General features: G+C 55.4%; 1 protein-coding gene across 1 annotated transcript in view; it reads right to left on the bottom strand.

Moving 5' to 3' along the window:
* ITGA11 (integrin subunit alpha 11) overlaps nt 1-24,968 on the bottom strand; it is a 116,997-nt gene that overhangs the window by 11,335 nt on the left and 80,694 nt on the right. Inside the window, exons 11-22 of the mRNA XM_070499218.1 lie at nt 24,679-24,823; nt 21,000-21,148; nt 17,717-17,857; nt 17,238-17,441; nt 16,453-16,583; nt 13,462-13,628; nt 11,967-12,109; nt 10,379-10,489; nt 7,906-7,991; nt 6,889-7,096; nt 3,051-3,149; nt 1,517-1,593 (exon numbers count right to left, since the gene is read on the bottom strand). Of these exons, the coding sequence (XP_070355319.1) occupies nt 1,517-1,593; nt 3,051-3,149; nt 6,889-7,096; nt 7,906-7,991; nt 10,379-10,489; nt 11,967-12,109; nt 13,462-13,628; nt 16,453-16,583; nt 17,238-17,441; nt 17,717-17,857; nt 21,000-21,148; nt 24,679-24,823 (1,661 nt within the window). The remainder of the gene's footprint in view (nt 1-1,516; nt 1,594-3,050; nt 3,150-6,888; nt 7,097-7,905; nt 7,992-10,378; nt 10,490-11,966; nt 12,110-13,461; nt 13,629-16,452; nt 16,584-17,237; nt 17,442-17,716; nt 17,858-20,999; nt 21,149-24,678; nt 24,824-24,968) is intronic.

Below are 24,968 nucleotides of genomic sequence, written 5' to 3'. Positions count from 1 at the left end.
CTGTGGACTGGGAAATCCCGGGCTGTGGGTGCGAAGGGTAAAGGCTGGCTGCTCTGCCTTGGGAGGTGGACAAGGAGGGCTCCACAGCAGCGTGGCTTGTCTGTCCTCCATCCGCCCCCAGGGCTGGCCGGGGTGGCGCTGAGGGCGCTTTGCTGCCTTGGAAAGGCCAGAGAGCGAAACTCAGAGACTTTGCAGAAAGTTTCGTCAAATACACTGCCCTTTACATCTGAGCACAGTGAACAACCAGGGCGAATAATTTTGGACATAAAAACATATGATTTCTGCTCGTTACCTACAGTAAGTTTTATTTCCTTTGGAAGCCTGACACCAGGATAGGTGTTTAGTTAGAAAAGGGAGACCAGTATCCCCCTCCTGTACGTGTCTAATTCACAAACACCCACAAACAGCCTAGGGGTGCATGGCACTACTCTGCAAGGGCACTCATCTTCCCGTGAGAACGGGCTGTGTTCTGAGGGCAGGGAGCTGCGTGAGGGTGGCCTGAGGCCCTGACACATCCTATGATCCTGCTCTCAGGTGGAGGGAGAGGTCGCCCAGAGTGCACAGCTTGTGTACCTACAGCCGGGAGGTGAGCTGTGCTGGGCTGTGGATCCCTAGTGCTCCCATGACCGCTGGCTTGCATGCACATGTGTGTGTGTGCATGCGTGTGTGTGCGTGTGTGTGTGTGGGCTGGAATGTCGGTGTTGGGTTTGCTTGCAGTATTTCCTTCTCAGTGTGGAGTTCTCAGGAGGGTTTCTAAGGCTCCAGAGCAGCCAGAATCCTCCCTGCCTCCAATGTGTTCACTGCTGACACACGGTGATTCACGGTGTCAACAGATAGTGAGCCACCTCAGGGGGGCCTGGGAGACACACAGACAGACCCACATAGAGTAAGGCTGTGTGTTGTTGGGAAACTCACTCAACTCTGAGCCTTGTTTTTCTTACCTGTAACTTGGGAGGTGGGGTGAGAAATAACCCCTGCTTTGCCTTTTCTTTTTTGGTGAGGAAGATTGGCCCTGAGCTAACATCTGTGCCAATGTTCCTCCACTTTATATGTAGGATGCCACCATAGCATGGCTTGATGAGTGGTGTGTAGGTCCATGCCCGGGATCTGAACCCATGAACCCTAGGCCGCCAGAGCGGAATGCATGAACTTAACCACTACATCACTGGGCTGGACCCCTGCTTTGCCTTCTTAAGGGGCTGCTGTGAGGACTGACTGAGATATAGTATGTACAGTGATTTCTAACTGCAGGGTTTCTAAGTAACTGCTATATAAAATGCCGTATAAAGTTAGGGGTATTATTTACATCCAGGCCGCCCAAGAATGGACGCTGAGGCAGCACAGTTGGCAGCAGGCTGCCCACGCTGCGGGGTTGGTCAGGGCAGTGAGGGACAGGGCATGGTGGGGGACTCAGTGAGGGAGGGGCAGCTGCTAGCAGCAGAACAGGCCCAGGAGCATCCAGCCCGGGGGGGGGGGGGGGGGGGGGGGGAGGGGGGGGGAGGGGCGAGGCCCTGACCTGCCGGCTGTGAGCTGGATCTCCAGGTGGTGCAGGAAGATGGATTTGCTGAACTCGAAATCTAGACGGAAGGCCACCTGCAAGGAAGAGGTCACTGCAGCAGGGGTGGTGGCGAACTGCATGTCTGGGCGTTGCCCCAACCAGCCCTGGCCCAGCCTCCTGCCCCTGCCTGCTCGCTCGGTGGCCCTGCTGGCTGGGAGTGGGCTGGAGGAAGGGAGGACCAGGTGCCGGAGTAACGTGAGCTGAGTGGGGGCTGCCTCGGGGGACGCAGCCAAAGACAACAGCTCCCCTGGTGGGGTTTCTTGGCTGTGTGGCCAGCGCTCCTCCTGCCTCTTCCTTTTTGTTTTTAACTAAGGCAACTAGAAGAGGACAGCAAGTCCAACTTCAGACTCTTTCTGCAGGGTTTTCGGGGTGGGAGATGATGGCAGGAGGGGAGATGGCCATCACCGTGCCCCACAGGATGTGGGGGCCAGAAGACCACCTCATCCACCCCTTGTTCTTGCATGTGGGGGTGGGGCTGTCTGAGCCTTCCTTGTCCAGCGGCCCTCCCGCCACTCTGATGGGTCCTGAAACTTCCCTGGGCCTTTGCCCGGGAGTGGGGCCTGGGTCCCCTGACTGTGGCCCTGTGACATCTGACCCTTCTCGCAGCTTCTGCCAGACCTCGGGGTGTTACTGGGGCTTTGCTCAGACCCCTGGGCTCTTCCCAGGTCTGGCCCTCATGGAGTTCCCCAAGGAGGCCTCAGGGCCCCATTCTCCCAGGGAGTGGCCAGGGTGGGGTGGGCAAGCTCGTGCTGCTCCCTGGGTCTTCACTCTAGAGCTCCTGGGTTTGTCAGTGCCTCACCCTGAAAACAACAGTCTTGACCTGTATCCTGCTGAGGAGGGTCTTTGACAAGGAGCCATAATCCCCTGCCCCCGGCTCCTCCCCTTCCCCAGCCTTGCAGACCCTGCTCCCCAGCTGGCTTCCACCTCAAACTCCCCTCTATCTGATTCCCACTTTACAAGCAGCTTGGCCTCAGTCAGGTCTTCTCTTGCTCCAGAACCTCCAGTGGCTGCCCACTGCCCCAGGGTGATGGGCACACGCCCCACAATGTGGGGTCTACCTTCCTTTCCCTGCTAATTAGCTTCTCCCATCACACACACCACACTCCCTTCATGTGCACTTCCAAGCACATGGCAGTGCCCAAGAAATGTTTGTTTTTCTCCCCATCTCTCCCCATGCACGGCATGATGGCAGAGCTCAGACATTTAAAAACTTGTTAGGATAAATGACAGTGGGATTGGCCAAGAGGTGATGGGAAAGGGGTGGGGGGAGTGACAGGACCCCCCAGAGGTGAAGGGGCCTCTCTTGGGCGGGCTGGCTCATTAGGTCATTTGAATGTCATTCATGGGAGAAAAATCTAATATTCTTAAAAGCCGCTGTCAGGTCTCTCTGTCCTTCCCAGTCATCCCCTCTGCTTACTTCCATTTCTCTTGCCTCCCTGGTGCCTCCCAGTACCCTCCCTGGTCCCACCCCGGAACAGCCCCCAGCCTCAACCTTGGCCTTGGCCCGGAAGAAGGGGTAGCTGACATTGCAGACTTTCTTGTGGAGTCTCCTCTCCTCATTCACGCACTCGATGCTGCCGTCCGAGTCGTCCTGGGGGCGGGTGGGGATGCCACAGACAGCAGTCAGGAGGGGCCTGAGACCAGGCCTAGGACCACTTCCCCCCAAGCCCGGGTGGAAGCTGCAGCCCAGGCCAGTGGGTCTGGGACACGGGGCCCTGGAGGCTGGGGTGTGGCTTGGTTCTGGGGCGGAAGCATGGTGGGCATAGTGTAGCCTGTGGACGCACTCATCGCGGCCTCGTTGGAAAGTGGCAGGTGCTCATGTGTGTGCTTTGTCATTCCCCCTGTATCGCGCCCGGACGCAGACTTATCATCCCGCTTACAGGTGCGACACTGAGGCCCAGAGGCTGCAGTGAGGAGCTCAGCCCGCTGGAGAGCGGCCGGGCTGGGCTCTGAAGGCTCTGCAGTCTGGCTGTCCTGCCTCCCTCTGGCCCTTTGATTGAGGCACGTCTTCTGCCAGAGGGATTGGAAAGGATCCTTTTGAGCCATGAAATGAGGCTTCAGGGTCTTGCATGACTTTGTAACCCAGAATAATGGTGGGCAGGTTGTGGGCTGACCTCCTGGCGGGGCCATGGGGGTCTTTCTGAGACTCTATTCCACCTCCCCCAGGGCGGGGCTGTGTCTGTGCCTCCCAGGAGCTCCCCCGGAGCCTCTGCTGCCACAGGCTTTCCCCGCAGCGCTTTCTCTCTTTTCTTTTTCCATGGCTCCGCCCCTTTCAAGCCCTCCCACCACTGTTTGGTTCAGGGCTCTCAACAGCAGGTCACTCTCTGGCTGGTGGCTATTCAGAAAGAGGTGGCAGCGTCTAGGGGGAAATGCCACCAGGCTTCCCTAGCCTGTCTGAGCTGGGGCCCTGCTGGGCTAGCACAGGTGTCCCCTCAGCTCAGGTCCAGCAGGAAGGGACTCTCACGCGGTGCTCTGGCTGACGCTGGTTGGCCCTGAACTCATTTGCATGGGTCTCACTTTGCTCCTCTGTTAAATGGGGACGATAGTACCTGCCTCGTATGTTATGAGGACTAAATGATACAGTGCATGTAAACGCAGTGCCTGGTTCAAGGCCCAGAATAGTGTCATCATGCAATATGGCAGCTATCATTATGACAGCCAGCCGTGGGGGTCCAGTGGTTAAGACTTGGCGCCCTCGCCATCGCTGCCTGGGTTTGTTTCCAGGCCAGAGGACCACACTGCCTGTCTGTCAGCTGTCACACTGTGGTGGCTGTGTGGTGTTATGTTGCTGAAAGCTATGCCACCTGTATTTCACATGCCAGCAGGGTCGCCCATGGTGGACAGGTTTCAGTGGAGCTTCCAGACTAAGACAGACTAGGAAGAAGGACCTGGCCACCTGCTTCTGAAAAAACTGGCCCTGAAAACCCTGTGAATAGCAGCGGAGCACTCTCTGATACAGCGCAGAAAGACTGGGCAGGGCTCTGCTCTGCTGTACACGGGGTCGCTAGGAGTCGGAATAGAATCAATGGCACTAACAACAAATCATTATAATGATTATTTGTATCTGCCTTGGGCACCGCCTGGGCACATGCCTGTGTGTATCTCTGGTACGCATTTGCATGTGGATGTAAAGGCACGTCTGTGTAGACTCTGTGCGTGTGGGCCTGCATGTCGGTGCACGTGTGTGCATGCACCCAGTGGCATGTATACAGAGCATGTGCCTTTCCTCGGCTGTATCTGTAGGTTTGTATGGTTTTGCCTGTGTGTGGTCAGACTGACACGTTTGTCTGTCGCTGGGAGGATGTGTCCTCCACTAGAGCTCCCCTTGGCCGGATGGTAGGGCGGGGGAGACGGGTCGGGAGCGCTGACTGCAGCTGTGAGCAGCTCCCGGGCTTGAATGCATGGGTGGCGTTTGTGAAGGAGCCGGGCTGCAGGCTAGGCCTACACGCCACCTGCCATGTGTGGACCCGGCACTGTACAGAAGGTGCTCCCCACTTCTCTTTGCCTCCGCTCAGCTCCCAAAGCCCTTCTGTGCCACAGAAACAAAACTCCGTGATTCCTCCCCGCTAGGGTTATGAACAGGCACAGGATTGTAAGGGCTGGGCCAGGGAAGCGGGAAGAGGTGGAGGAAGGTTTGGGGCTCAGTTTCCCTAAATACCCCGAATCCAGACAGAAAATCTATCAGCAGGAGAGGACTTTGAAAGACCATCACATGGGCCCCTCATCTTCCCTCCGGGCCATGGAGCAGGAGCGGTGTTGGAGCCCAGCCCCGGGCCTGCCAGAGGGACTAAGTGTGGCCATGCACAGGCCTTCATTCAGGCGGCACCTTGAGGTCTGTTTGAGGACACTGAGAGCCCCCGGAGGGGGAGGGAGGGAGGACACAGAGACCAGGTCTCCCCTGACTTTCCTGGGGTGGCCTCCCTCCAGTCAGCTTCCCCGCCTGGCTAAGGGAAGTGCTCGTGTGTGTGTGTGTGTGTGTGTGTGTGTGTGTGTGTGTGTGTGCGCCTATGGCTGGGGAGGGCCCGTTCTGCACTGGGGCAGCGGGTGCTGGGGGTGGTTCTGCGGTGGAGGTGAGGACAGAAGGGCCGACATCTGTCCCGGCCTGCACCCTGGGCTCCACATTGACACTCAGATGTGTGAGGACGGAGTCTGTGTCTGAGGGGACCTGGGACCCCCCCAGCACCACACAGGACAGCGATGTCCTGGGTTTATTCAATAAACATGTCTTGAGGGACTTGTATGTGCCCAGCCCTGGCCCGAGCCCGGGACAGACTTGGCTAAGACAGCACTTGCCCCCCGGAGTTCAGTGCCACAGGGCAGCCCTCAGACTCTGCGGACTTCCTCGGAGCATGCACAGGGCTGTGCCAGAGGGCTGTGTGGGGCTGCCGGGCCCCGTGTGGCCTGTTGGGGCTTCAAGAGGGTATCCAAGAGAGCATGACAAGAGGACGATGCTCTGTCAGGAAGTGCAGGCTCAGGAGCCAGCTGCTGGGCAGAATCCCGCTCTGCCACTTACCAGCTCTATGCTCCACACAGCCCCTCTCTGTGCCTCAGTTCCCTTCTCTGTAAAATGGGGATATCACCACCACCATCCCCAGTACTACCACCACCTCGCAGGGTGGTTGTGAGGGATAATGCATGCAAGAGCTGAGCACAGTGCCCGGACACTGTAAGTGGTCACCAAGAAAGAACAGCGGAGGGAGGGAGTTCCAGGCAGGGGACTGTGGTGGGCAGGGCCTCGGTGTGGAGGAGCAGCTGTGCTGGGGAACAGCGGCAGCTGGTAGGAATGAGGGTGGGGGTGGGAGAAGGGGCAGGTGGAGGGTGGGGAAGCTGGAAGGCCTTGAATGCCACACTAAGGAGCTGGGAATTTGTTGTGAAAGCAGCTAGCAATGATTGGAAGTTTGAAAGTGGGAGTAACCTGTCCTGATTCTTGTTAGAAGGACCCTTTCGAGAAAGCCTGGAGGATGAACTGTAGGCAGAGGGTGTGTATGTGCTGGTGTGCATGCACGTGGCGGGGGGTGTGTGCGCACGTGAGCATGCCCCTATATAGGGCCAAGGACACAGGCTGACAGACATTCCTCCCCACATTCTGAAGGGCTCAGACTCCCCTCCCCCGTGGTTGTCAGCCCTGGCTGCCCACTGACATCACCTGGGCAGCTTGAAAAGCACACAGATCCAGCCCTGCCCCAGACCTATTAGACTCTCCAGAGAAGTGTGGACATAGGTATCTTTAAGCTCCCAGGTGATTCTGATATGCAGGCCCCCTGCCTGGACCCCCCCTTTCCTGCCTCTGCCCTTCACCTCAGGCAGGACTGGCAGGGTCGAGGTCTTACCTTCTGGATCAAGCTGGCAAACTGCAGGTTTGCTGACTGTGAAATATTTAGGACTGTGCTATAGGCATTCTCGCCCTTGTTCTCCAGCGTGGCCTCCACCGCCACCCGTCGGCGCGTGTTCTCTATGATGAAAACCGTGGTGTCGAAGGACAGTGTGTATGCGGAGCAGTCCTGGGCGGGCTTCCTCAACACCCTCTGACAGTACTCCCTGTGGGAAAGAGACCACCAGGGATTACTCAGATGGAATGGGAATGCAGCGTAGACCTCATGACTCATGGATCACCTCTCTATTCAGCATGTTTCCCTTTTGGCTTTGGCTGCCAGGAAGCTCAGAGCTAAATGTAGAGACAATCCTGATTATTAGCTTAGAATATTTTCTTCTTCATCCTTCTATAAGGTTTGAATGTGCTACTTCTATTTATTGTATGTGTCATGGTACATATGTCTTCTATCTAAATCATCTCATGGTTGGATAAAAGTTGAGCATAAATTACTTGAAAATATATTACATAAATTTAAAATAGGATATTGCTCATTATTTTTCTTTGCATCCTAGTTTGTTTCTTCCAGGGGACTGGGGACACACTGCTCATCCTCTGCTAGTCTCCTTAGCATCGAGCCCAAGCACTCAGTCGATGGACCCTAGAGATCACCTAGTCTAGAGGTTGGGGGATGAGCACCCAGAATTCTGCATCTCTGGTCTCCACCTTTTATCTGTTTTGTAGTCTGGGTGCTAAAGAAAAGATTCTCTTCTCTAAACAAAGTTTGAGGAGCTTGAGGATTACACTATTCATTTTACGGAGGAGGTAACTGAGGCCCAGGACGGGGAAGGGACTTGTCTGAGTTCACACAGGAGCTGGAGGCAGAGCTTGGGCTAGACCCTGCCTCCACGTGCAGTGCTGCACCCACGCTGTCTGCGTGAAGGATGTGCAGAAAATCATCCAGGCCCTGGGGCCCCAGATGCACCAGCAGGGAAGGGAAAGGTCTCATAGTTGGGGCGCGGAGGAGCTGACTCACATGGCTGTGGGCAGGTCACTGCGGGCATCCAGCAGGAGGTCGGGGACACAGTGCTCGTCCTCATTGCAGCCATTCCAGAAGGGCACCTGGACCAGGGAGAGCCAGCGGTGGGCGGCTGGATAGGGACACACAGCCTCCAGCACCCTCCTTGCTGCGGGCCACCCCTCACGCCCCAGCACACCAGTTCTGCTCTCTACTGCACTAGACACGGGTTTTCTCTTTGCCCTCTTCACAGACGCCACACTGCTTGTCCTCTTCTTTCACATAGTTACTCCTTTCTTTAAAACATGGCTCAAAACTCAACTCTTCCTGGGTCCCGTTCAGTTCTTAACTGAGCTGATAGCACAGAACACCGCACTCACCCAGCAGAGCGGTTCCAGCCAACACTTACTGATCATTGACTGTGGGAGTGGGCAAGGTGGTTGGTACTGGGGATGTGGGATGAGGAAGACACAGCTTCTGCTCCCAGCTCATGGGGAAGACTGGCATGTGAATAAATAATTGCAATGTGAAACGTGGAAAAAAAAAAAAAAAAGAAATCTGTATGAGGAATAGAAGAGGCAGAAGGGAGGTAACAGTTATTTTGGCCTGTAGATGGTCAGAGAAGGCTTCAGGAAAGTGACAGTAGGTGAGAGTTCTGAAGGATGACCAAGTTAGCTAGATGGACCATGAGGAGTGGGAAGCCAGGGAGGAAGGACAAGCTTGTGCAAAGGTCCTGAGGCATGAAGCAGTGTGGTGAGTTTGGGAAATGACAGGTAGTTTAGTGTTGCTGTAGTAAGCGGTGGAGGAGATGGAGGGATGGGCAGGGGCTAGTTCTTACAGGGCCTTGGGGTCATGCCTTGCAACGATAGGAATCATCGTCTACTTTTGGCAGGGAAATGTCCTGCCAGACTCGTATATTGAAAGCTGCTGTGAGTGGATAGACTGGAAGGGTCAAGACCAGAGGCAGGGAGACCATTAAGAAGGCTGCTGCAATGTCCATGTAAGTGATGATGATGGTGTCAGTGTGGTAGTGGGTGTGGAGAGGAGAAAACAGGTCAGGGACCTGAGAGGTGGGACCCATAGGACCTGGAGTTTGTCAGGGTTAAGGGAGAAAAAGGGCCCAGAATGCTGGCAGAGTTTCCTTTTCAGTGTCTGGAAGGACAGCCACGCCGTTTACTCATCCATGGAGGGGTTGAGTGGAGGAGTTCCGTTTTGGGGCACCTTGAGTTTGAAGCATCTGTGGCTCATCCAGGGCGAAATGCTCAGCAGGCAGTTGGGTATATTCAAGTCTAGAGCTGAGGGGCACAGCTGTCCGTACCAGGAACACAGCCCAAACCCAGGTGAGGGGAAGCGGGTGTCACAGAGGCCATGTATGTCTTAGATTCATTAACTTTTCCCGAAGGTGAGCTCCCTAGCCCTCGCTCAGATCCGTGTGCTCTGATATCAGACATGTTTCAATCCAGCCCGCCCCTCAGCTTGCCCATTGCCCGGTGGGTGTGCAGCTGTCTCTTGACCTGCATTTTAAGACAGCCTCTCCTAGGCATCTGTGTTGCATGATCAGGAGGAGAGGGGAGGTGTGAAGGTGGAGGGTGGGGCGGTGGAGTGTGGGAGGTCTGGGCCGGGGGATGCTGGAGGTGCATGAGAGCAGACGGGACTTTCAGAAGCCTTGCTGTTGACTATACAGCCCTTTTATGTTGGGGAAATACAAATAAGAATGTGAATAATTTTGAAATTATTTGCAGGCTGGATTCTATATAATTCTCAGAGACTGGACCTCACAGGTCATGGTCTTAAGGGCATTGTGGTATATTTTAAAGTTATTTCCTAAATGCTCAGGGTTCAGTTATTAGATATTTCATTTGACACACTTTGCCTGCTCTCCTAGCACAGCTCAGGCAGAACTGATAACTGCCTCACGTTACCTTTGAGCGCACTTTAGGTGGAGCTGCAGGTACAGGAGCACCTGAATATTAGACACCAGAAAACTCTGATGTCCCTACAGTCAGAGATTAGAAAATATAGTTGAGGGGTAGGGCCAGAGCCAAGGCTGAGGCCAAAATTACTTATTTTTGGAACACTTAGGAGTGGGCTGGGAGGACTGTCTGTTAGTCAGTCATTCAACAAACCGCAGACCAGGCTGTGAGTGGTTGAGTCACTCTCTCCAGCCTCCAGTGCCCTCATCTGTAAATGAGGGAGGTGGGCGATGGAGAGCTAAGGGTCCTTCTGGTCCTGTGATTCTCCAGGGCCCACTCAGTGCTCACCCCATGCTGGGGCTACGGGGAAGCTTGAACAGAAGGCCTGGGCCTTACCCTGGAGAAACTGTTCAGCACAGGTCACAAGGGAGGAGCGAAGGAGCCCCGTGTGGGTTTGCCAGGCAGGAGGTGGGAAGGCGTGCTGGGGGCAGAACTCCTTGGTACCTGTCACACTCTGGGTCCGGGCTGGGGTGGGGGGGGGGGCGGGGCATGGGCCGGAGTTGTGCACTGGGAGGTACCGAGACTCTGAGGGTAGTGGGCCAGCCGTCGTCCAGCATGGGGCCGTGGTCGGGGTCCTCCAGGGAATACTCGACTGAGAAGGTCACTGGCTTCACGTAGTCAGCGGTGTCCTGTGTGGCGAGGAGATGAGGACAGGGGTGAGGGTGGAGGAGCATCCATCTCTGGGCCAGGACCACTGAGAGAGAACTTCCCCTTCCCTAAGTCGGGAGGGCAGCTGCCCTGTTGGCCCTCAGGATCGGTTGGGAATAGAGCAGCTGCCCTGGGCGGATGGAGATTCCCAGTGGGGTCCGTGGCTGAAGACTGTGCCTTGTGGAGAGGGGCCCTGGGCTCGGCATTTGCCAGCCCAGATGCCTGCATGTTTCACTAATCTGCGGGTCATCCTCAATGCCAGGCACCAGTCACCCAACACCTCGGCCTCCAGGAAGCCAGGCAGTGCCCCATCCCCACAACCTGTCTGGACCTGTTACTACAACTTCTCACTGGCATTGAATCCGATTATGTGTCAGTCTTTCTCCCTCAGAAGCCTCTTGGCACAGTCGCAGCCCTGTGACAGGGCTTCACAAATGTGTTAAATCAGTGAATGAACAAATGAGTGAACAGAACGGGGGCGATGCAGGTTGGTCCCACGTATAGATGGGAAAGAAGGGGATGCTTAGAGCTGCCCTAGGCTCTCCCCCGTGCACCCCACATCCTGACACGAGCGGCTCCTTTGCATTAAGGCAGTGGCTCTCAAACTTGAGCTTGCATCCGAATCCCAGGGGGCCTGTTAACAGGCTGAGCCCCAACCGCAGTTTCTGACTCAGGGCTTCTGGGAAGGGGCCTGTGAACATGCATTTCTAACAAGTCCCCTGGTGATGGGGATGCTGCTGGTCCGGAGAACTGCACTTTGAGAACCACTGCACAAACATGTCAGAGGGGACAGTGTATTAACAGACACGAGGACTTCTCCTATCTGCTTGCTTTTCTGACCTTTGGCCCTTGAACTCCTGGGGTCAGGCGGGCTCTGAGTGCCCCCTGCTTGTGTCTCTGAGGCTGGAGCTGTGGCCTGGGTATTTGAAGCTTCTGGAGGAGACAGATTTCTCTTCCACCTCCTTATCTGTAACATGGGGCACGCCCTGGGTCCCCCTCTCTGCCAGGCTGGCCTCTCTCTGTCCCTCCTCCCAGCTTGTCTACACTACTGGCTCGCCCTCCCTGGTCTTCATTGTTAGCCAGTGCCTGGGAACTGCCTTTCGAGCCATGGCCTCCGCTGGCTGACCCCTATCTCTGCTAGATCCCGCCAAGCCCTCCTCAGATTTCAGCCCCTGCTAAAGAAATGGCGGGCATCTGAGAGCTGATGAAGAGGGGATCTTGGAGGAGGGTATGATGAGGTGGTAGCTAGTGTGTCCCAGTGGCCTTTTCTCTGGGGCATGAGTACGGGGTGGCTGAGGTCCAGGACACTGCCCCCTGGCTGGGCTGTCTGAGGTCTGCTGGGGGCTCAGAACCAGCCTGGCACCAGCTGAGTCCTCTGCCTCTCCCTCCTCCAGCTCTGTGTCCCCTTCCCGCAGGAGCTCCGGCTCTGCTGGTGGCGCTGCTGGGCGTCAGGCTCACCAGCACATGGAAGTTGATCCGATCACAGTGTTCCTGGCCGGAGAGGAGCAGGACAGCCTTGTTGGTGTATCGGTCCCCGCCCTCATCCAGGTGGGCCCGCGGCGTGTACCGCCTCTCGTCCATGGTGGCATTGTACCTGATGCCTGCAAGAGGCAGAGGGCAAGACCAATAAGGTGGAGCCACATTTCTACCCGAGACAGTTTGCCTCTCTTTTAAAATAGCCTCTCGAAAAGCAGCCTCCTTCAGGAAGCCCTCCAGGCTGTCCAGGGAAGAGCTGCTCCCCTGCCGTCATGAGGCCCAGTGTGGGTGGGAAACTCCCATGCAGAAAGTGAGGGATGGACTGAGAAAGGGGAAAAGGAGGGAACTGCAGAGAAGAGGGAGGCAGAAGGAGGAGACAGCAAGATGGGCCGACAGCAAAGGGACAGAGAAAGAGGAAGAAATGGAGGGGAAGGTGAACCCAGTAGATGAGGAGAGGAGATAGGATGAGGGGTCAGGGCAGTGCCCCTGTTTGAACTCCTTCTGGATGAATACACCTCTCCACCTCTCCCTTGCCCTTCCCAGGTCTCGCCCTCAGCTCTGGGGTCCCGTCAGGTCTGGGTCAGAGCCTGGACAGGTGGCAGTTCCCATCACACTAGGGAGGCCTAGCCAGGCCCTTCCCACCAGCTCCTCAAACCTCACACTCTGTTCTAGGGCTTAAGGCCTGCAGCCTCCTCCCCTTCTCTTGCTTAATCCAGGAAAGGCTCAGTCCATTCTCCTGTACCCTAGCTAGCCCTCTGGGTGCGCCAGTTCTTGCATCTTTCTCCTTTCACAGATAGAAGTTGAAAGAAGAGCACAGCCACCCAGGCCCGCCTTTGCTCTCATCTTCCCCCTGGGAGACCATTCCTTCTTCGTCTGGTGGGTCCTGCTCCTTGGCTGAGAAGCTCTCCGCAGTCCCCATTTCCTGCACGGCCCAGCCCAGACGGGAGCCTGCAGCTCTCACTTCCGGGGGCTGCCTGGGCCCAGGGCTGCTGTGAGCAGATGTCTGACCCCAGCCTTGGCTGGAAATGATGGGCCCTCAGAAAGAAACTGCCCTGCCAAAGACTCACGCCCACTCTGCTACTGGGGTCTTCATCGGCCTGGGTTCCCACTCCCCGGCTTGGCGCTGACTCTTCCTCTGCATTCAGGCTGACTTCATGGCTTCCTCACCCCAGTTTGCTTCACAGCATCCTGTCCCCTGTTCTGACCCAAACTCTGTATCCGACTATTTCCTTCTTTGCTGGCCTCTCCCTTGCTCGGCACTGCTGCTCACTGCCCTCCTCGCCCTGGCATGACATCCCCTCCCTGGCCCTTTAGGGCAGAGGAATTAGAGCATCGAATGGGCATCTAGCAGTCATCAAAGGTGGCTCTCGGTGTGACCTTAAAACCCATTTCAGCCAAAGCCCAGGTTTTGAAACAGAGCAATCACAAAATCCACCAGGGAGACGGAGCTGGGAGAGTGGGGAGGGGCCTGGTTTACCAACTGTTGCCGTTTGGAAATTGGGCGCCAGGAAGACAGGTGTGAAGCAGAGGAAGGCGGCCAGGCAGGTGGCGTCTCTGCCGTTGCGTTTGCAATCCCTGTGGAAGATATTGATCTTGGACGGCTCAAAGTGGAGGCTGGCATTGATCTGAACCACGGGGCGGGACCTGGAGAAGAAGGGTGAGTAGCTGGGGTGGGGTGGGCCACAGGCTGCCCTGCTGTGCCTCAGGGGGAAAGGTGGAGAGCCAGATGGGAATGGCATCTGCAAGACCACCACTGGGGGGTGGGGGAGGGGGGGAGCAAAGAAGGGCTCCAGATGTCAAAGGATTGGGCAAAAAAGGGCAGAGGTGCTGAGGGGTGGGCTCAGCAACCTCATCGCCCCTCAAAGGAGCCCTTCATCACTTTCCCAGGGGCCACACTTGCTGCAGACCATACTGACTTCCTTTTGCCTCCTCATCACTTTTAGAGCAGTGGTTCCCAAGCCTGGATGTACATTAGAATAATCTGAACAGCTTCAAAAAAATCCTGATGCTCAAGTTGCATTCCAAGTCCAAGTAAGTCAGAACCGGCGTCCACATGTCTTAGAGCAGTGCTTCTCCGATTTTAATACGGTTGCACATCTCCTGGGGATCTGTTAAAATGCAGATCCTGATCCAACAGGTTGGCACAGATTCTGCATTTCTAGCTCTTGGGTGATGCTGATGCTGCTGGTCTGTGGACCACACTTTGAAGAGCAAGGTGTTCCAGCTGCCCAGGTGATTCTAATGTGCAGCCAACACAGCGAACCTACTCACTGTCCGGGAGACTGCCTACCCGTCCACCCAGACTTCCTGGTCCAGGCAGCCAAAGAAATGCAAATTTACTCTTCTGTTGGTGGAAGTCAAACATAACTAGGGAAGGAGACACATTGCCTCTCCAAACCATGCATTTATGAGATGAAACAAGTGTAGTGTGTTTTAGGTGCTTCAGAGTATTAGCATGATTATTAACTTTCCTTAGTATCAGGGGGATGGATGGCGCCTCCTCTGAGCTGTGGAGGGAAAAGGGTGCATTTGAGTCTTGGCTTTGTCGGTCCTCATGGGACCTTGGGCAGGTCACCTGATCTCTCTGATGTGGATTGTGAGGATCAAAGCAGTGAGTGAGAAGGCCCTTTGATGGTGCAGAGTGCTGTGTAAACATAATAGCTTGCATCACTGGTTCTCAAACTTGCCTGCCCAATAGGAACGCCTGGGGAGTCTGTAAAAATTACTGCTGCCTGGGCCCCTGCCCCAGAAATTCTGCTTTAAGTGGTCTGGATAAAGCCGGGGCAATGAGAGGTGATCCTAATGGGCAGTCACGTTTCAGATCCATGGGGCTGGACCAGAAAATCTCCCCAGAAGGCTCCAGCCCACAATTTCATCACCACTCAGGTAGCACAGAGGTTTAGGCCTCAAAAGCTAGAGGTTGGCCCAATCCTTTCTGCGAGACTGATTCTCTTGGTGTGTGTGTGCGTGCTCTCCTGTGTACATATCTTCTTTCCTGTAAAGGACTTAGTTTATGTGTCACCCTAAGGACCCACTAGGCGATGTCTACTCCCCACCCTGGATCTTGGTCACCAATCTTGCTTCCTTGCTGGAACCAACACAGCGAATACCTTTACCACCCAACCTGCTGTTGCTGCTGCCACCAGCACCAAAGACCTAAGAGCCCCGCACAGTGCAGAGCTTCAGAGAGGCCAGCGCACCCTGCAGTGGCTGGGCGGCCCTGCAGAGACCTTCCTCAGCGCAGCCAGAGGGGCAGGAGACACCACCTGGAGGTGTGGGGCAGCTGAAGCTTTGGCCATGGCAAACGGGGGGCATGAGAAGCCTGCGGATACACTGCTGCCCCTCCCACCCCTACGACGGGCTGCTGCAACAGCAGAGGCAGTGTCTGCCTTTCTGGAGATACTGTGAGCAAGGAGCTGCACTGACTGTGGGACCGCGGCTGGTTCAGCAAGCCTCCGCTCGGATCTGCTCTCCCTCCCTCTCCAGCCTCCTTCGGCCTTCACTTCTTCTTCTGGGTTGAAGCTGGTGCCCAGAGCACTGATGCCTAAGCTTCAGCCTCAGACTCTGTTTTCTCGGGACCCTGGACTAAGACGGTTCCCTCTTGGATTCTAGTGTTCTTGAGAACCAAGAGCCTACCCTCTCCTTCTTTATCTCCCCAGGGAGCCGCACGATATCTCTGTTTAATGCTTTCTTTGAGTTGTATGAAAAATGTGATGGTGTTTATATAAAATTTTATGTGGGCGGAAAAAGGTTGGGAGGAAATATGCCAAAATGTTTTAATGTTAAGGTGATGAAACTCTGGGCAACTTGTTTCTTTATTTTCCAAATTTTCTTTAAGTTATCTTACTTATAATGAAAAATCTCATCAACATATATGAAAAAAACACAAATTAAAAATTTTTTTGGCTCAAAATGTAGCTAAGACATCATAGGGTAAAATGCATGGACTTTTAGAAAGCTTTGTTTTTTTAAGCTGTAGACTATTGCCAGAGAGAGACCCTGGATGCAGATATATGGCAAACATCTGTGGGGTGGTGCAGAAATAAGGTCCTGAGAAAGGAAACAAGAAGTCAGAAAGGCTTTGGAGGACGGAAATCTCTGTTACATTAACTTTCTTTCACGCTAGGGGACAAGGGAGATCCTCCCAGCTGATAACAATACCCTCAGCCTGACCCTGGAAGGAGCTTGAAAAGCTCAAGTGGAAGATATGCCCAAGTACCCGGAACTTTTAGGACAAATTCTAAGAAGGGCTTTTTGACATTAAATTGCTCTAAAATCCTAGAACTCCATTGAGAAGAGGGATTTGAACTTCAAAAATCATACAGCAATTCCATAAAAAGGAGATGGGATCAGAACACGGTGAGTTTGGCCGACAGTGATGAAAGACAAGGGACAAAGATCCTGATACATATCTGTAACCGTCATGACCCTCAGGAGAGCCCAAGAGTCAAGAAAAGGGGGAACCAACCACAAAATCACAGCATTGCCAAGGGCGCCCACCGCCAGGTCGACAAGCCCGTCCTCGTTGAGGTCCAATTGCCCATGGACGCTGCAGCCAAAATACTGGAGGCCCGGAGCCAGCTCTGAGGCAGTGATTCTCTGCAGAGAGTGAAAAAGGAAAAGCTGGAGAGAGCCTATCAGAACCTTCAGGGAACTTCCCTAGCCCAAAGCTATGGCCTCTCCTGGTCTGTTAGGGCACCTGAAATTCTTACCACTAAGTCATCCTTTTGGATTAAGATCTTGTGTCTTAGGAGAGTTCCCCATTAGGTGTAAATGCAGATGACCTGCAGGTAACCCATCGGCATCGCTATCCATGGTATATTAGACTGTTTTACTACGAAAATATGGACGCAAAAACGATGACCCTGAGGGGATGGGAACTGGGTCACTTTTGGGGTGAGCAAGGTTTCCAGCATGAAGCATTTCCAGAGGAGAGCAAGCCCAAGCAGGAGTTCTCCATTTGCAGGCAACTGCACGAACACAAATGGAGGGGCAGTGAGATTTGGGTCCCTGGGGTTTTGTTGTTGTTGGGGAGATAGAGTTAAGCAAGGAGAGGTTGCTCAAAGGGGTGATGGGAAGATCCTGAAGACAAATGCACCCATTTCACAATTTCGACCTGAGGCACGTAGAGCTAGGACACACTGGAATCCTTTCCTGTACGAGGAGCAGAAGAAAATCCTGGACCGCAGGGCTGAGCATGAGCTATTAGGACGTCCAGTCCTAGCTCCATCCATTTTCCAGGGGGAGCGTTACCTGCTTCGGCGTCTTTAGGATGCTACCTCGGAAGCCGTGGAAGATGTAGATGGCTCCCCTGTGGTTGTCCTCCAGAGGGGCTCCCACCACCACGTCATTGTAGGAATCCTGATTGAGGTCCTGAACCGAGGCGATCGAGGACCCGAATCGGGCATTCTGGTAACTCTGGGAATCCTTCAACGTTCCGTTATAAACAAACCGGTTCTGCAACACCAGGGGTGGGAACAGGCTGGGGGGACTTGGCAAGGGCCCTCAGGGTCACCATCCCCTCTGGCCTGTAGTGTCCTCTTTCCACCCCATTTTCCCCAGCCTCCCCTCTCTGTTACATAAGCCCAGCCACACAGGAGGTTCTTCTTCCTGGCCTGGCTCAGCAGGTCAGTGGGCGCTGACCCCTCTCGTGACCCAGCTTCCCTCGTGAATACCGGGTGGAGGCCGGGTCAGGTGCCCCAGCAAGGGCGCCCAGCGCCAAGCACCCGTACCTGTCTCAGGTTGTAGACGTACACCCTGCCCCGCTCTCGGCCCTCGCTGAAGTACATGGGCGCGCCGACCAGCAGGACGTCTGTCATGCCGTTGCCATCGATATCCACGGAGGTGATCTCGCTCCCGTAGTAAGAGCCTATCTGCGGCACGGGGATGGGGAGAGGGGAGTGGGCCGCGCTGCTGGGAGCCCTCGCCTCACTCCCAGGGATGGAGGGAAACTGAGGGCAGCCTCTGACTCAGAATTTTCGTGAACAAATGAGAAGGGTGGCTTCCTTCTCACCCCCACCAACAGAGTGGACTCACCTGTTTTCAGTTTATTCTAACTTATCCCTTCTGTTATCCATCCCGCCCACACACGTCTTTCTTTCCATTACTTAATTTTATTTGTTCTGTTTGTGATACATTATAATGGCAAAAAACAAGCATAAAAATGTATAAAGAAGAAGTATGTCACCCATAGTCTAACATCCAACCATAGCTGCCACGAATGTTTTAGAGTATTTTCTTCATCTGTTTTCTCTAGGGTGTGGGGCTTGTTGTGTGTGTGTAGTTTTGTTTTCACAATCTGGGATAATACTATACATATAGCTTATATACTGATTTTTTAATAAAACAATGGATCATGAACATTTTCTCCATGACGTGTTATATATATTTTTTACAAAACGATCATTGGTGATTCTATAATATTCCATTTTATGCATGTGCCAAATGTGTTTCTTCTATTGGTGGATGTTTAGCTCGTTTCAATTTTGAATGTTCCAAATCCCTGTGGGATTGGCACCTGGGACGGTGACCTAGGATTTCTTTTCAGTATTCGAGCATTCACTGTGTTCCTCTCCCACCTTGGGCACCATCCACCCACTCAGTCAGAAACCTGAGGCTCCTCTGGCCCAGGCCTCCACCTTGCCCACCTGAGGCCTCCCAGCAAGTCCTGCCTGGTGTATGCCAGACATGTCCTGAATCCACCTACTTTCTTCTCTGCAGCTTATTCCTCGGGGGGGGGCTCCTTCCAAAGGGGCCCCTGCCTCCAGGCCAGCCCCTCCAAGCCACCCCTATGGGCAGCCAGAGTGACCTCTAGCAGCTGACCATGCTGCTCCCTTGCCTTCTGGAAAAAGTCCACACTCTTCATTATGACCCTGCTGGACTGGCCTCCGTCCCTCCCTCATCTCTGGCTCCCACGTTCTGTCTCACACCCCCGCTTCTGACATCCCAGTGATGTTTCTCCTCCACAGGCCCCAGGCCCTGGCTGGGTTCCAGGCTTCCCTCTGCAAGTACTCTGGTCTGCACCGCTCCCCACCCCCAGATAATGTCCACCTGCCCTTCCCCACGCCACTCCCTGCAGGGGATGTCCCTCCTGATGCCTCCCAAGCTGTGTACTCTTCCCACCAGCACCTGCTTCCTCCATGGGGTGCCTCATGAGAGTGGGCACTGTGCGTGTTGTGTTCTCTCCAGGCCTGGGTGTGTGCCTGGCACACAGGAGGGACTCAACAAATGTGCATTGGACCAGTGGGCCCCTTAGGAACGGGGAGGAGCCTTTCCGGCCACCAGGCCTGGTGGGATTCCTTTACAGCCCCAGGGCCACCTCCCGAGAGATCACCGCCCTCACTTCACAGGCAAGGAGCTGAAGCTCAGAGAACTTGAGCCACTGGCCCAAGGTCAGAAGGCTAGTCACACCCAAGCTGGCTTGGAACTTGGGTCCCGACACCCGAGCCCGTGATCCACCCACCCAGGCAGCCCTTGGCTGAGGACGCTTCCAGAGGAGATCTATCCTCAAGCATTAAAAGCTTTTAACTGAGGAGAAAGATAAAAATACAGAAGAGAGAAAGAGGAAATCACAAGCACAGGGTCGGGGAGGGAAGAGAGGTGCCTACATAAAGTAATTAAGAGGCAGACAGAGCAAATAAGGGAAGAGGGAGGGGATGTTTGTGTAAATCTGTGGCCTCAGCTGTGTGTGTCACGGCGATTTGGAATCCACTTAATTTAGCTGCCTGCAGCACTGTGGTTTCTCATTCAGATGTTGGAGGCGGAACCGGGCAGTAAAAATGCGATAAATTCATCAGCAAATTCCCTCCAGCTCTCAAGGTCTAGCCTTGGATTCCTGGAAGAGCCTGCCGGGTGGAGTGTGGGTGGGCAGGATGGAGGCTGGGGGACAGAGCAGCACCCGGGTCCACCGGTGCCTTTGAGACAGGACGAGGAACGGTGCAACGATGGCTTCCTGCAGCTAGAGGGGTTTAGGTTAGACCTAGTGAGGAGCCCATCCTCATGGTGACAGGCCAAGGGCAGCAGAAGAGGCAGGAGACAGGGCTGTTCCCAGGCTCTGGAGAAGTGAGGGCAAGCTGGGAAGGACAGTACGGGCCTGCACAGGGCCCTGCTCAGGCCCAGGGTGCCACGGATGCTGGATGCTGCCAGGCAGGGGGTGCCGAGGCCTGGTTTGGGGGTTGCTGGGGCTTGCCAGGAGGTAGCATAATGCAGACAGCACCACCAAGAGTCCTGGATTCTGAGCTTGACCCAGCCATGCATCCACCATATAACCTTGGAAAAGCTACGCTGCTTCTCGGGACTCCAGTTTTCCTGGGCTATTGAAATGACTTGGATCAGAACCCTGTTTTTCCATCTTTTCACCACCAGTGACTTATCACAGTTTTCCAGTCTCCATTCATGACCCTCCAACACGAGACTCTTAGCAACAGAGTCTGGTTGCCCACCACATCCCGGGCGGGGCAGCGGCATCAGCAGCTGTACGGATCTGCACTGGTACTACTTCAGGAGAAGGAAAGAAGCTGGCGTCTTGGTGAACCCATGGGGCCTCACTGTGGGTGGATGCACAGCTCCTCCCACTTCCAGCAGCAAGAGGGTGGCTTGAGGAACATGATTGCCCCTTCAGGAGGCCTGGGGGCCCTGGCAGCCCAGGCTGGGCAGCCAGAGCCCAGGTGCTCCCTCCAGCTCTTAACTCTAGCCCTGACCCAGAGAGAAGCTGGCGGTGACGGGCAGAGCCGGGCAAATGCGGCAGAGGCAAGAGGTCCATGAAACGCAGGCAGCACATTCTCCCAGGTTCTCCTTGCTGTAGCTGGGACCAGGGCCTGGCTTTCTGGGGACAGGACAGTCCAGCTCCAAGGCTGGTGTGAAGGAGGCATGTGCCCCGCAACCAGGAAGGATGTTTGTGGTCTGGGGACAGTCCTACTAAGAGGGAAGAGACGAGCTTCAGAGAACCCTCCAGCCCACCCTTCCCCTCTCTGTCCTGCCTCCTCAGCCCCCACCCCCGGCCCCCACCTCCCTTACCTGCTCACCCCGCAGGGCCTGGTGGATGGTGAGACTCCGATTGTTGTGCATGGTGAACAAGATGGCTTTGCCCGTGTGGTTGAACCGTGGGGCTCCGGCCACGTACACCCGCCCCTGCCTGGAGGACACGACCGACGTGACTGTGTACCCTGCCACAGGAGGAAACAGGCTGGTCTCTGGCCTCGAGTCCTCAGCAGGCCTTGAGAGGGACTGGCACATGGCTCAGCTGAGCCCAAGGCTGGGCCGGTGCAGGGAGTGTGTTCAGAGCAGGCCGAGCTTATTGGAAAATGCAGAGCCGTGATTCCCAGGCACAGCTGAGGAGGCCTGGGAGAGGAGGGCTCAGGAGAGGCCTGTGGAGGGCGTGGAGCTCACTGCACCCCACCCGCTGCCGGAGGGAATGAAAGAAGCCAGTGGGACCACTAAAAGTCACTGCTGACCGGGAACGTACACATCCCCTCCTTCACATGACGGTGGAGTACAGGGAGCAGGGAGCAGGGCGAGCCCTAGCCACACTTCACTCAACCTTTGTTCTGATCCCCAGGAACTGTCTCTCTCAGGACCAACCAGCGCCCTCTTCATTCCCACAAACTCCTGCTAAGTGGTTCATGAAAACTAGCGTTGGCTGTGCAGGTGTAAGGAACTGCTCCACTCTGTGCATCCCCGCGGAGGCTCAGGGATTCTTGCAGCCCCACAGCTTTGCAGACTCAAAGGAGGGAGCTCCTGGGCTCCCCTCAGTCCACACATACACCATGTAAAAGAGGCAGAAATGGATGCCCACGGGCTCCTTCTGGAAAGGCCACCAGTCCGTGTTCTTGGCTGGCTTGGCCCGATCACGGTGAATCTGGAGCTGTGCATATGCAGCACCTTCCGGCGACTCTACTGAAAGGGGGCCCGGCAGATGTGCAAAGCTGAGACTCCCACTTTCTGCCAGATGATTTGGATACTGGATCCTAGCTTTTAGATGGGTGTCCGGCCTTGTTGGCAGTTCCTCGGTTGTTTCTGGGGAATAGATGTCTCCTTCCACCATGCATGCATGTCTCTGCGTGGGTGCCCGCGTGCATGTGTGTGGGGAACACTGTCACTCGGGTCCCACCGGTTGCTTCCAGAGTGGCTGCAGGATGCGTGGACGAGCATCTGGCTGATTTGGTGGCCAGAAGCATGGGTGCAGTAGGCCGGGCTACTTGAGTTCCAGATACATCATTTTTGACTCTTGGAGGTGAATTCTGGGAAGTGGGGCTTGAAAGGTCGGTAAGGCCAGGATATCGCATGTAGGTGGCTAACGTGGCCGTGTACTTAGCACAACCATAAATACACGAGGGGAGGGTGGGATAAGCCTTGAGGTGTGGAACAAAGAATTCTTCTGAGCTGAGCCCTCAGTGGTGCTACTGACAGTGTTCTCCACTGACCCTGGACTTTTAGGCTTCCCCGGAAGGAGGGACCATGGTGGTGGCGAGGCCTGAGGGCCTAACGTCCTGGGGGCCTGTGTGGGCTGACTCTCAAAGCTCCCAGCAGCACTGAGAACTTCCTGCTTCCCATAGTCTGTTGGTTGTGGGTTCAGTTCCCATGTGGTTCTTGGTCCAGCAAAAGCTGGACCAGCCTCCCCGAAGGCCTGCCAAGAGGTCCCGTGGCCAGAAGTCCATACAGCTTCCTCAGTGTGGAGGCGGAGAGCCTGGCCTCCCAGCCTCCTTCCCCTAAACCATTCCTTTCCCTCGGGGCACGTAGGGGGGACTCTTCCAGAGATCCCAGACACTGCCCTCACTGGATGAGCCCCAGAGAGAGGAGGAGGAGAGAAGGCACTCCCTCAGGACCCCCACCCAAGGCACTGACTGTGGTTAAGGGAAGACAGCTGGGCCTCCTGAGGGTCCTTCAGCCTGGCTCTACCCCACCAGCGTCTTCTGGGAGGAGGAGGACGGCTCTGCTGGGCTGGGGAAGGGAGGTGGCGTTCATCCTGCTGCCCCCTCCTCAGATACCCTCACTATCTCCCTACTGCCAACAAGAAAATGCTCAACCCTCCTAACCTGGCTTTCGAGGCCTCCTGCTGCAGCCGGCCCTCCCCCGCCTTCCCCTTCCTGTCCCCCCTGCTCCCCTCCGCTCCAGCCACACCGTCTGCCTCCTGGGTCCTGAACTCGCCTAGCACTTCCCGCCCCGCCCTCTTTTGCTTGGACCTTTGTGGCTTATTCAAATCTTTTCCTGCTTTGGAGAGCTGGTGTAGGCCCAGCTCCTGCACCACGGGTGCCAGAATGTGCCAGGCTGAGGCGCCACAACCACCCACAGCATGCCTCCCACTTGCTTGGGGCCCTGGGCCCTGATGTTATTTATCTGCCTGTTATTTAATGCTTCGTGACACCTGCGTCGTACGCCCGCACTTGGTGTCCTCACTTTCGGCACTATGAGGAGCACGAGATACCACGACTGATTTGAAGTAAAGGGTGCAAGCCTTTGTTCTTCTGACATCTTTCCTAGTGTTTGAGCATTTGCCAAGCCAAGGCATCCACTCACTCCCTCCTTTTTATTTATTTGGGCTCTGACCTCACTTGTGTACTGATTTTTCTTTCTCTCTAACTAGCTGGGAAGCAGATTGAGGGCGGGGGCTGTGTCCTGGTTTCCACTGCACTCTGACAGCATCGACCACAGGTGCTCTGTACGCAGGCCGGGTCTAATATCAACAGAATTCAGTGGAACCCAGGCCCTAGGGCCAGGTACTGTTGAGGAACTTCTAGGGATCTAGAAGCTTCTAGATCCTCTAGATTTTCTGGCACAGTCCAGATTCTGGCATCCTGCCCTGTTGTTAGCTGAGGGTCCCAAGGTTGGGGATGGAAAATGGAGTAACCACAGTGTGGGTAGCATCACAGGCCGTGAGAGTAGCTGAGGGGCAAAGTGGGGATGGGAGGGAGCACTAGGGAGAGGATGGACGTGCGGACAGATACTGCCCACTCTGGATGGCCCAGGTCCACAGCGGACTGGGGTCAGAGGAGGCATTAATGACGAGTGACTTCACAGACGGTAGATGTGGTTCTGAAATTCAGAAAGATCCAGAGCCAGTGGGAGCCCTGGACGTTCACTCCCTGCTGTCCTTGGCTCTGGCTCAGCCCTTTCTGAAAGGACCCAGCTGTGGTGGGTGGGCCTTGGTGTGGACGGCTGGGGCCCTGCTTTCTGGAACTGGAGGGCACTGGGGTCAGCGGGTTAAGGGCTCAGTGCTGGGACGTCAGTGATTGGTGCTCCTCTTTGGAGAATGTCCACTTCCAGAGTGCTAATGGGCAGTCACTTTGGCTTTGATGGTGAATAGTAAGGCATAAGCACGAGTGTAGGTTTCCCCTCGACCTGCATTTTGCCTTGGAAGGTAGGTTCAGAGTGCTGAAACCCTAGTCAGGGCAGAAAGCTTTAAAGACATGCCAATAGCTTGCCCAGTGTCTTAGAAGCATCGACTGAAACACGTTGGAGGTACAGGTGTGCTGCTTGTCATTTATTTACCTGTTTGCCGAGAGCCTGTTCCGGTTCCAGAGCTGTGGTGCTGGGGGTGGTGGATGCCAGGCTGAAGAGGCAGCGGCCCCTGCCCCGGGCTTGAATCAGCACAGAAGATGCACAGCCAGGCCCCTCGCCTCGTGTGTGGGTGGGCTCTGGGGCCCCCGGGGCCCCTCCCCACCCCCTGCCCATCAGCGCCCTCGGCTCTGGCTCTTACCCAGATATGCTCCGTGGTTCTTGAGCTCCTCGGGGAACTCCTTCAGGTACGACTCGCGCAGAGGAATGACCTTCCCGCTACTGGTCTCCTTTAGCACAGCTCCGTTCCAGTCATAGGCGCCAACGGCTCCCAGCAGAATCCCGTCCTGTCATTGGGGAGGGGACACACGTCAGCTAGAGTTCCCGGGCGCCCCTCACCGGGAAGGCTGTACCGTGAAGAATCTGCCAGCCACCGTGGGCACCTTCTCCTGGGCTCATTATTTAGCAGCCTAACTTCCAGCCAGGATTCTC

The sequence above is a fragment of the Equus asinus genome, chromosome 2 (assembly GCF_041296235.1).
Source record: "Equus asinus isolate D_3611 breed Donkey chromosome 2, EquAss-T2T_v2, whole genome shotgun sequence".
NCBI classification, from domain to species: Eukaryota; Metazoa; Chordata; class Mammalia; order Perissodactyla; family Equidae; genus Equus; species Equus asinus.
This window is presented reverse-complemented; position numbering and strand designations above follow the sequence as displayed.